The sequence below is a fragment of the Tamandua tetradactyla genome, chromosome 15, assembly GCF_023851605.1.
Source record: "Tamandua tetradactyla isolate mTamTet1 chromosome 15, mTamTet1.pri, whole genome shotgun sequence".
In the NCBI taxonomy this organism is placed as follows: domain Eukaryota; kingdom Metazoa; phylum Chordata; class Mammalia; order Pilosa; family Myrmecophagidae; genus Tamandua; species Tamandua tetradactyla.
Window position 1 is genome coordinate 32,855,344 of NC_135341.1, and position 12,438 is coordinate 32,867,781.

At 36.7% G+C, this 12,438-nt stretch overlaps 1 protein-coding gene across 1 annotated transcript in view; it reads left to right on the forward strand.

The window, feature by feature from the left end:
* The window catches only part of SFMBT1 (Scm like with four mbt domains 1), a 262,229-nt gene that overhangs the window by 194,891 nt on the left and 54,900 nt on the right, over window positions 1-12,438 (forward strand). Inside the window, 4 exon segments of the mRNA XM_077129004.1 lie at window positions 932-1,082; window positions 3,301-3,383; window positions 4,879-5,005; window positions 5,982-6,095. Of these exon segments, the coding sequence (XP_076985119.1) occupies window positions 932-1,082; window positions 3,301-3,383; window positions 4,879-5,005; window positions 5,982-6,095 (475 nt within the window).

Here is a 12,438-nt window from a genome sequence, read left to right on the forward strand (position 1 = left end):
AAGAGATGTGTGGGAGAGCTAGGGGAGCAGGCAGTTAGTGTCAGAAGATTTGATAGTAGGATGGCCATGTAGTCAGGGTTCAGACTTCAGTCTTTTGGAAGACTGTCAAAAGTAAGGCAGGCCATCTAGCTAGGACTAACCATAATACCTGGACAGGTTGTCAAAGGCCACTGCTCAGTGATTAGTACTGAGGTCATAAGGGGAGAGGATTTCAGTTTAGGGGTAGAGCAGAAACCTGTTTACTCAAAGAACGAAAAATTGGGTGCGATTAGAGAAATAGTTACCTGGATGCTGAATCATCTGATTGATGTGTTGAGATTTAAATTTTCTTTGCCTTGGAAGAAAATTATTCTCAAAACAAAGAGGCATTCTGAATCTGCAGGGGGGGGGTCAGTGACCCTGCCTGGAGTCTGATAGGATGTTGGTTAGTGAAGAGCCAAGGGAAGTTTATTATAATCCTTTCTTTGGCATTTGAAGCTGGGCTAGGATCTGAAGAACTAATATAGTGGCATAGCTGACTCTTTCCCAGACTTAAACTAAATTTTGTTTGTTAGCCCAATTATTTGGGTTTGAATCCAGATTTTGTTTCTTTCTTTTTGTATAACTGTGGGCAAATTATTTAATCTCTCTTTAAATTTAGTTTCCTTATCTTTAAAATGAGGTTTATAGTGGTAACTATCCCATTACATTCTTAGGAAGATTAAAACTGAATTAATACAGAAAAAGCATTTAATTAAAACCAGTGTCTGACACAGAGCTTATTTATTGAATGCTTATTATTTTTAATATGCAGTATGGCTATGAACTTTTTAACGTTTAGCTATGTCAAAGAAAAGATGTGTGTGTATGTACACACACATGCATACATATATTCATATACATACACATAAAAGCATTTGTCTGTTTTTTATCTGTTGAATTCTGTGTACAGGTTTTTGATGAGAAATACTTTCTGGTGGAAATGGATGATTTGCGGCCAGAGAATCATACACGGCGATCTTTTGTGTGTCATGTTGACAGTCCTGGTATTTTTCCTGTGCAGTGGAGTCTGAAGAATGGTTTACACATCATCCCCCCTCCTGGTGTGCATCTATTTCCATCTGAATTGTTCATATAGGGAGTTTTTTCTTGAAATGAGATTTTTCAGATGACATTATCTGAATCATTTGTCCCTCTCTTTCCTCTTGTCCCAGCCTGCCCCTAATACTTTGGGGACCCAAGACAAGTGTAAATGAAGGTCCAGATTCCATCTATTTACCTACCTAGAAGTTATAACTCAAGCTAAAAAAAAAGTATTAAATAAATATGTTCTGTCCTCCTACTTTGACAAATACATCTTCATAACAATCTAGTGTCCCATGCTGGTTCTTTAGTTCATCCCACCTTGTACCTGTGGAAAGGTTACAGATCGGTTGGAAATCTCTGGGTTATGAGGAGAGGTCTAGAACCAGAGCCTGGAGGTAGATTATTGAAATCCTTAGATTTCTAGGGACTCATTGGGAGGGCCAATTCTTCAGACCAAAGAGGGAGTGTTATGGTCAAGCGTAGGCTTCAGAGAGGCTGTAACTAGGACAGTAACAGCTCATTTTCCTGGTAGTCACGACTTTGTATTAATCAAGACTCTTAAAATAGTTGCACTTGAAATTGTTTGTATTTTTTCACTTACAGAGTATTGAGTAGCTGGGAAACCTTCTTTAAAGTGTTAGTTGCTTATCTGATTTTTATATCAGCAAATCAGATTGACTAGCAATCTATGTATACTTTACTAGTCAACTTTTGGTAAAGCACAGCTTCACTTTCTAAATGATGAATGCTGGAATACTGGTCTGGAAGTGTTCTTTTGTGTTAAGAAGGGTCATAAGCCCAGAACTTTGTACCTTCCTTTCCATTTAGCCTTCATTCATCCTGAAATTATTTATTGAATGTTTGCTGTAAGCCAGGCATTATTAAGCTTGTCATGTAAGAGAAAAAATGAGTATGACACAGTTTCTTCCTTCAAGGAAAGAATTGGGAAAAACAGTAACAACTTCTTAGGCTCTCCTCCATCAGTGAGCACAGAGTGGGAATGCCAGGAGGTGGGTTGAGGGAACTTTTACAGGATGAAGTTCTTTATCCTGCCAACTGTCTTCATGTAAAAATGGGGAAAAACAATTATTAAAGATATTGGAGCTTTCAGCATTGCTGTAGATAACTGTCTTTGTACATACAGGGAGCATAATGGATTATGTAATTGAAAATGGTAGATAATTGGCTATCGGTTGGTAGAGGCAGAGGGAGAACATGATGCGAGTCTCAGTGGGTCAGAGAAGGTCATTGCGGAGGCCATTCAGCTATAGGATGGCATAGTCTTAAGTGGCCCACTCTGTGCCTGTGGGATAGTAAGTTCTGAGAGGCAGAGAGCACCTCAGACACAGTGGGGCATTTGGACACAGGCTCACTCCTTGCACACAGATGGTTCTGAGTTAGGCATTAGATTGGAGATGCTTCTACCAAGAACATTGGCATACTTAATCAGGATTAAACTCAGTGGTTTTTCTGAAATGAATATGTGATCCAGGTTATAAGAGCATTGAACTTCTTTAGAACCTCTATCCAAAAATGAAAAATTTTATCAGTAATAGATAGCTAAGAAATGTTTAAGGAAATAGCTTTATCAAAGAAAAAAGTCTTTATTGAATAAAGTGTGATAGATTATTTAATAATTCTTTTCCTTCAGAGCCTAAGCTATAATAGAACTGATAAGACTGTGTTTATATATACAAGTCAAATCCAACCATAACGGTCTAAAATATTTGGTAAATTGCCAGCAACTAATAATATAAAATATTGCTCAAAATAAGTGCCTTATTTAAAACATGAAAGTTTTAAAGATTATCCAGATAAGGGGATGCAAGGGTAGTTCAGTGGTATATTTCTCGTCTGCCATTCAGGAGACCCAGGTTCAATTTGCAGCCTATGCACTCCCCCTCAACACCCTCCTCCCACCCAAAAAAAATTTTCAACAAATGGTGCCACAGTAACAGGATAGTCACATGATAAAAGAATGAAATGTGACCTCCACAGTGTAGCATACCAAAAATAAAATTATCCAGTTAATTATATTGTATTGTTGTAGTTTGACCAGAGTTGTTTTATTTTACAAAATTAACAATGCTTTGAATTTATAGAGTGTGTTTCCCTCCTCTTTAAAATTATCAGAATCCCTAAATTAGCAAAATTGGAAGTTGTGGGTGGACACCTGGCCAAATGATAAAGCCAGGTAGCTGTGTTGATGTGAGTCATTGTTTTGTCCCCATTTAGGCTATCCCAGCCAGGACTTTGATTGGGCCGACTACCTCAAACAGTGTGGTGCTGAAGCTGCTTCCCAGAGGTGCTTCCCTCCGGTGAGAACCCTTGTCCTCTCACAGCCATGTTTCTGGATGCCAGTGACTGCTATGCTTCCCTTGCTTCTTAGGACCGTTACTCGGCAGCCAGTCATTTCATTCAACCCGAATGAGTTGGTTGTAATAAAATGGTTCCGAGAAAAACATATTTACTTTAGAAGTTAACCTATTAGTTTTAAAAGTCTACCAGTATTATTTTTTCTTAATAGCAGAAGTCATGTAAATTTAAAATTTTGTTCATAATTTTTGATGATTCTATAATGTGAAAAAAGGTTGAAATATTGAGTGTAGGAAAATTAAGTTTATTTTTAAATATGTCTATCAAAGTAATGCATACATATGGTTTAAAAAGCCAAATACTTCTAAAAGGCATAGAAAATAAAACAAACTACCCCCATCTCTTTCCACTACCCCCAGCCCTTTTCCCAGAAGTAACCACCTTATTCTGATTCCTGTTTTTATACTTCTTCATTTTCTAAACAATATGCTGCTATCCTTTGAGTCATTAATTTTAGATGTATCTATTGGTTCTGTATTAAGTTAAATGAAAATTTAACAGTTTTACATTGGCTTTCTCCTCTGCCTCAACTACCTCTTCTTCCTACTAGAGTTATATTATAATTTTCTGTTAGATCTGAATTGAATTTTATATTGTTATATGCACTCAAATATTATTCACTGTGGAGCACTACAGTATTTTATCATGTTGCCTTTTTATTTGTCTTCCAGTTAATAGTTTTCTTTTGCTTATTTTTCTTTGCATCTATTGCAAGCTTTCTTACACCTTCCAGTAGTGTCTTCCACAAAGGCAACCCGTCAGGAAATCTGTCATTTCTAATATTTTTCTTAGAGCCATTCCTCCTAGCAACTTCATTCTCTTTCTCCCTAAACTGGTTTCACTCTAGACTTGTCACAGTTTTAATCAGGGACTGCCTGTCAGTGTCACCCAAGGTATTACCTCTCCATTTCTTATGATTTGGAGTCTCTGTTTCATGTAGCCCATGGCTCCCTCTTGGTTTACTTTCTTGTTTGATGGCGTTACCTTTCATTAGCCTCCTGAGATATAGGATGCAAGGGAGGTAAATTTTTATAGATGTTGCATGTTTACAAATATATTTATTCTACTAACTTGACCAATAGTTTGACTCAATATACAGTTTTAGGTTGAAAGTTATTTTAGTTCAGCATTTTGAAAGTATTGTTGTTTAATCTTTTAGCATTGCCGTTGAGAGTGTCAAACCCATTTTTATTCTTGATCTTTTGCAGATGACCTGCCTTTTTTTCCCTTCCTGGAAGGTTACAGAATCTCTTTGTCACCTTTTTCACAGTGTGGTGAACCTTGATGTGGATGTATTTTCATCCATTGTACTGGGTTCTCATCGGGCTCTTTCTCTCTAGACACAAATGCCTTTCTGCGATGGGAAATTTTCTTGAATCGTTGAGCACATGAGCCAATACTGAGTGTGTATTTGAATTTAATTAATTTGTTTTCTAGTCAACTTCTGAGCATGAATTTCAGGAGAACATGAAGCTTGAGGCAGTGAACCCAGTTCTCCCTGAAGAAGTTTGTGTAGCCACCATTACTGCAGTACGAGGCTCCTACCTGTGGCTCCAGCTGGAGGGTGAGAACCAGCACTCCTGAAAAACCGTTCTGTGGCCCCTCTGCTTTCCTGTTTGCACCTATAACGTGGCTTGCAGAGTTAATGGATTAGCTAAATCACTTAGAGAGTATGGGGTCTTCTAATTTGTAATGCAAGATTCTAAGCTAAAAATTCATTTTTCTGTCCTTGATTTTCAAATGTTAGGCAATAAATGTGAATAAAAATTCTTCACTGAAGAGTTACTGATTTCCTTATAGAGGAAAGTATAAGTCAAATCACATATATTTTATGTGACCAGAATACATGAACATGAGCATTGACACCTGGCTCATTCAAGAAGTGATATTTTGATTGCCCCAAACTAATAGAACCAAAAAGCATGTAAAATAAAAGTGACATATTATACTAAAAGTGACAGTCAGTGATTGAATAGGTTTGTGGACAGACAGCATTATGTGAGTATTCAGGGCTGCAGTTACTGTGTATGGACCAGGTTTGTTTTTTATCCTGCTGCAGATAACCTGACTCGGAGAAGGCATGTACTGTTTCTGATTTGCAAAATTGTCACTTAACGCATATGTCAAGGACAGTATTGAATGTAGACTTTTCTGCAACCCCTGCTTAGCAAATTGCATACATCACTTCCTGCTTTCTTCTCACCAAGTAAAGCTGTTACTTTTGCTTTTTGGTTTCTAGTTATTCCCAGGAATTGGCTATAATATTTGTTGACTGTCTAATTGGTATCAGTGGCAGTTCCAGTTGCCTATTTGATATTCCCTGGTTAAGGATCACCTTATATATTCACTATCCATTTAGGTCCATATACTAGTACATTTGGGGGAAAGTTTACTGTTTTTTCCTAATGTTTAGCATGCATGGAAAAGTATGACTTCTATATGAGTGACTTCTGCTTATTATTGTAGTAGTAGAATGTTAATGAATTAGTTTAAAGAAGAAGGTTATTTAATAATCTAAAATTATTTTTTAATCTACACAGGTTCTAAGAAGCCCATACCTGAATTTATTGTGAGTGTAGAATCTATGAATATCTTCCCTTTGGGTTGGTGTGAAACCAATGGGCATCCACTCAGTGCTCCTCATCGATCACGAGGTATCTATTTCTAAGTCAGAGTATAGATTGTTAAACAATCTGTTGTGTGGTTGCTGTCATTTGGGATAAATTCTCAATTTCAGAGAAAAACAAACTGTGTTTTGGCTATCTATTCCTGCATAGGAAATTGTTTATTGCAATAAGCATGTATTACAGCATGGATCTCTGGATCAATCATCTCAAGGCCCAACTGGAGGAGAGTCTACTCCCAAGCTTATTTAGGTGGTTGTTGGCAAGATTCAGTTCCTCAGTTATTGATTATGTATCAAGAATGGAATGGTCATATGTTAAGAGTGTTTGTGTTTGTATGTTGTTATGTTAAATAAAAAAAAATATATATATATAAAAAGATTCAGTTCCTCATGGGCTGTTGGATGGAGGTCCTCACTTACTTACTGGCTGTTGGCTTTAGGCTTCCTCCAGTTCCTTGCCCCAAGGGGAGGGGAAGCTCATAACATGGCAGCTGGTTTCCAACAGAGAGAGCAAGCCAAAAAACATGAGAGGTTGAGAAAGATGGAAGCCAGATCTTTTTGTAACCTGATCTCAGCAGTAATATCCCATACCCTTTTTAAAAATGACACCTTTGTTGAGATATCATTTTACATACCATAAAATTCACTCTTTTGAAGTGTACAATTGGGTGAGTTTTAGTATATACATAGATTTGTACAACCATTACCATTATGTAATTTTAGAACGTTTTCAGCACTTAAAAAAGAAAGCCCATACACATTAGCAGTCACCACAACCCTAGCCCTAGGCAACCAAAAATTTATTTTCTGTTTCTATAGATTTGCCTGTTTTGGACATTTCCCATAAATGGAATCATTTAGTATGTAGTCTTTTGTGAATTGGCTTCTTTCACTTAACATAATGCATAATGTTTTCAAAGTTCATTCCTATTGTTGTATGTACTAGTACTTTGTTTCTTTTTCATTGCCAAATATTCTGTTATTTAAATACACCACATTTTGTTTATTCATTCGAATGATGAACATTTGCGTTGTTTGTAATTTGTAGCTGTTGTGAGTAATGCTGCTGTAAAGATTCATGTACAAGTTTCTGCATGGACATACGTTTTCATTTCTCTTGGGTAGATACCTAGGAGTGGAACTTCGATCTCTATGCTTAAAATTTTGAGGAACTAGCAAACTGTTTTCCACAGTAGCGGCACCATATTATATTATATTTTTATGTTATGTTATGTTGTTATGTTATGTTTGTTATGTTATGTTACATTATGTTATGTTATGTTTGTTATATTCCTGCCAGCAATGTGTAAGGGTTCTAGTTTATTCACCTCATTCTCAACAGTTGTTACTGATGAAATAGCTGTTTTATTTTACTCAAAATTTAGTGGGCTAGGAAATTGAAAAGGGCTCTGTGGGGCATTTCTGCTTGCAGTCACTCATGCAGTTGCAGTCAGATGCCAGTTGGGACTGCAGTCATCCGACGGCTCAACTTGGCCAGATGTCCAAGGTAACTGATGCTATGAACCCATGTGTAGGTGAGCTCTCCAATTTGGAAGCTTCAGGGTAATCAGACTGCTTACAAGTGGCTGGCTTCTCCCAGAATGAGTGTCTCAAGAGAATCAGACAGAAGCCTAGTAGTCTTTTATGATCTAGCCTCAGAAATAACCCAACATCATTTCCATTGTACTCTATTGATCAAAACTGTCACAAGCCAGTTCGGATTCAAAGGGAAGAGTCATAGACCTCACCTTTTAATGGTGGTTGGGGGAGGGTGGCTTTTTTTTTTTAACTACCACAACTATCTTGTCTAAACTGTGTTCCTTGACTTGTAATTTTTATTGCAGAGTTCATTGTGTCTACCCTATAAAACAAGTGGTGTTTGAATATGCAATGTAAAGAAATTAATAGAAATTTTGCTTGCTGGAAAGGAAGATTTATTTTCCTAGTTGTTGATATAAGTAATTCCAAGATTTTGACTTTGCATTACAAATTATGGCACAGCACAAATTCTCATATATATGGGTTCTCTCCCCTTCCCCTCAAAGTATTTTTTAGGGTTTTATTGTTAAAATATTTTCTTTGCCCCAGATCACAAAAATATTCTACATTCTTTGCTACCACATTTTTATTTTACCATTTACATTTAGGTCTTTAATTTCTTTAAAATCTGTCTTTGGTAGAAATCCAGTTTTATTTACCTCCACATACTGAGCCACTTTTCCCAATCCCTTCTGTTAGCCCATCTACCCTTACCCCATTGATTTGTGGTTCCACATTTATTGTACACAATGGAGCTGTCTCTCAACTCTCCATTGTATTCCATTGGTATCTTCTTGAACATATATTTTTTTCCCCAAACACTCTCTTTTACCTCTTTCCTCCTCCCCTAGTATTCTCTAATCTTCTTTATATCTCTGCGAATTTGCTGTTTCTAGTCACCTCCTATAAGTCATGTTATACAATTTTTGTCCTTATGTGCCTTGCTTATTTGACCTAGCATAATGTTTTCAAGGTTATTCCATTTGTAGTATGTCTCAGAATTTCATCTTTCTTAAGATTACATAATATTCTATTGTGTAATCAATTTCATTTGTTAGTGGGCACTTGAGTTGTTTCTACCTTTTGACTGTTGTGAACAGTACTGCTGTGAACATTGGTATACAAATATCTATTTGAGACCCTGTTTACATTTTCTTTGGGTATATACCTGGAAGTGAAATTGTTGGGTCATGTGGTAATTCTATATTAGGTTTTTTGAAGAATTGCCAAACTGTTTTCCACAGTGGCTGCATCATTTTACATTCCCACCAACAATGTATCAAAAAAGTTCCAGTTTCTCCTCATCCTTGCCAACATTTGTTTTTTTTTCTGTTTTTTTTTTTTTTAAATAATAGCCATCCTTGTGTGTGTGATATGGCATCTTAGTTGTAGTTTTCATGTGCATTTCCCTAATGGATGTAGAGCATATTTTCATGTGCTTATTGGTAATTTGTATTTCTTCTTTGGAGAAATATCTATTCAAGTCCTTTGCCAATTTTTTGAGTTATCTTTTTCTTGTTGCATTGTAAATGGTCTTTATATAGTCTGAATATTAAGCCTTTATCTGATGTTTGCAACTGTTTTCTCCTATTTTGTAGGTTGTCTTTTCACTATCTTTATAATTTCCTTTGATACACAAAAGTTTTAAGTTTTGATGAAGTCAAATGTATGGTTTTTGTTGTTGTTGCACTGCTTTTGTTCATTACTAAGTTCCAGGTCATGAAGATATACCCCTATGATATCTTTTAAGAGTGTTTATAGTTTAGCTTTTATGTTTAGGTCCTTGATCCATTTTGAGTTGATTTTTGCATATGATTTAAGGTAGGAGTCTAACTTCATTCTTTCACATGTGGATAGACCTAATTTTCCCAGTACCATTTGATTTTTTTTTTTTTTTAACTTTCATCCCATACCCCTTACCCCTGCCTCTCATTTACCACTGGTATTGCAATCTACCCAATTTTTCCTCCTTACCCTCCCCCCATTATTTATTTATTTATTTATTTATTTTTCTTAATTTTTTTTACTCATCTGTCCATACCCTGGGTAAAAGGAGCATCAGACACAGGATTTTCAGTCATATGGTCACTTTGTAAATGCTATTATAGTTATACAGTCATCTTCAAGAATCACATTGTAAATGCTTTACAGTTTAGTTATACATTCGTCTTCAAGCTGCTGGAACACAGTTCAACACTTTCAGGCACTTCCCTCTAGTCACTCCAATGCAACATAAACTGAAAAGGGATATCTGTATAATACATAAGAATAACCTCCAGGATAGCCTCTCTACTCTATTTGAAATCTCTCAGCAACTGAAACTTTGTCTCATTTCTCTCTTCCCCTTTTGTTCAAGAATGTGTTCTCAATCCCATAATGACGGGTCCCAGCTCATTCCAGGAGTCCTGTTCCACATTGCCAGGGAGGTTTACACTCCTGGGAGTCATGTTCCGCAAATCAGGGAGGGCGATGAATTCACCTGCTAACTTGGCTTAGAGAAAGGCCACATTTGGGCAACAAAAGAGGTTCTCTGGGGATGACTCATAGGCGTAATTATAAGTAGGCTTAGCTTGTTCTTTGCAGGAATAAGTTTCATAGGGCCAAACCCCAAGATTGAGGGCTCACCCTATTGAATTAGTTGTCCCACTGCAAGCATATTAGGAATTCCCTAGATGGGGAAGTTGAATATTTCCTCCTTTTTCCCTAGTCCCCCAATGGGACTTTGCAAATACTTTTTTGTTCTCTGCCCAACTTAGTCTGGAGTATATTGGGGTATCACACTAACCTGTACAAACCAACAAGGTTTCATGCCCTATTCAAGATTCCCTGTAATTATGGTCAGTACCACTTGTTGAAGAGACTTAGTCTTTCCCAACTGCATGTACTTAGCATCCTTGGCAAAAATAATTTGGCCGCTTCGGATGGTTCTATGCTGTTTGAATGTATCTCGATAAAATTGCATTAAAAAAATCAATTGGGGTGGGCACGGTGGCTCAGCAGGTAAGAATGCTTGCCTGCCATGCCCGAGGACCCGGGTTCGATTTCCGGTGCCTGCCCATGTAAAAAAAAAAACAATTGTCCATAGACATGTGGGTATATTTCTAGATTTTCAGTTCTCTTCCCTTGCTCTAGTTGTCCTTCTTTATGTCAGTGCCACATGTATGGTTTTGTTTTTATTTTCATATGCTGTATGGTGGGGTCACATTTCATTCTTTTTCCATGTGAGTATCCCATTATTGCAGCACCATTTGTTGTTTTTGTTTGTTTGTTTGTTTGTTTAGTTTCTTTTTGTTTGTTTCTTTGGGAAGTGCATGGGCCAGGAATCGAACCCAGGTCTCCCACATGGCAGGCAAGAATTCTACCACTGAACTACCCTCGCACCCTCTATATATGGTTTTGATTACTATAGCTTTATCATAAAATTTGAAATTGGGAAGTGTGTTTCCTCCATTTGATGATTCTTTATAAATACTAGAATGAATGAACAAATAAAGATAATAAGCAAATTTCTGAAACTGATGTCATATGAAAATAATTAAACTGAACTTCATGGTTAAAAAATTAGTGGAGAAAACTTTCCAGAGGGCATAAAGTACTTAAACTAAGTCTTTGCCTTTCATATATACCCATATATTTTTTTTTTCATTGTTTCTTAGTACATTGGCATCGGTTTAGAGGAACTAGCAACACAACAGAAAAAGATATAAAATGTTAATATAAAGAAAAGAAATAAAAGTAGTAATAATAGTAAAAAACAACAACAAACAAACCAACAAGCAAACAAAAACAAAAAAAACCCTATAGCTCAGATGCAGCTTCATTCAGTATTTTAACATGATTACTTTACAATTAGGTATTATTGTGCTGTCCATTTTTGAGTTTTTGTATCTAGTCCTGTTGCACAGTCTGTATCCCTTCAGCTTCAATTACCCATTGTCTTACCCTGTTTCTAACTCCTGCTGAACTCTGTTACCAATGACATATTTCAAGTTTATTCTCGAATGTCCGTTCACATCAGTGGGACCATACAGTATTTGTCCTTTAGTTTTTGGCTGGATTCACTCAGCATAATATTCTCTAGGTCCATCCATGTTATTACATGCTTCATAAGTTTATCTTGTCTTAAAGCTGCATAATATTCCATCGTATGTATATACCACAGTTTGTTTAGCCACTCTTCTGTTGATGGAGATTTTGGCTGTTTCCATCTCTTTGCAATTGTAAATAACGCTGCTATAAACATTGGTGTGCAAATGTCCGTTTGTGTCTTTGCCCTTAAGTCCTTTGAGTAGATACCTAGCAATGGTATTGCTGGGTCGTATGGCAATTCTATATTCAGCTTTTTGAGGAACCGCCAAACTGCCTTCCACAGTGGTTGCACCCTTTGACATTCCCACCAACAGTGGATAAGTGTGCCTCTTTCTCCGCATCCTCTCCAGCACTTGTCATTTTCTGTTTTGTTGATAATGGCCATTCTGGTGGGTGTGAGATGATATCTCATTGTGGTTTTGATTTGCATTTCTCTAATGGCCAGGGACACTGAGCATCTCTTCATGTGCCTCTTGGCCATCCGTATTTCTTCTTCTGGTAGGTGTCTGTTTAAGTCTTTTTCCCATTTTGTAATTGGGTTGGCTGTCTTTTTGTTGTTGAGTTGAACAATCTCTTTATAAATTCTGGATATTAGACCTTTATCTGATATGTCGTTTCCAAATATTGTCTCCCATTGTGTAGGCTGTCTTTCTACTTTCTTGATGAAGTTCTTTGATGCACAAAAGTGTTTAATTTTGAGGAACTCCCATTTATTTATTTCCTTCTTCAGTGTTCTTGCTTTA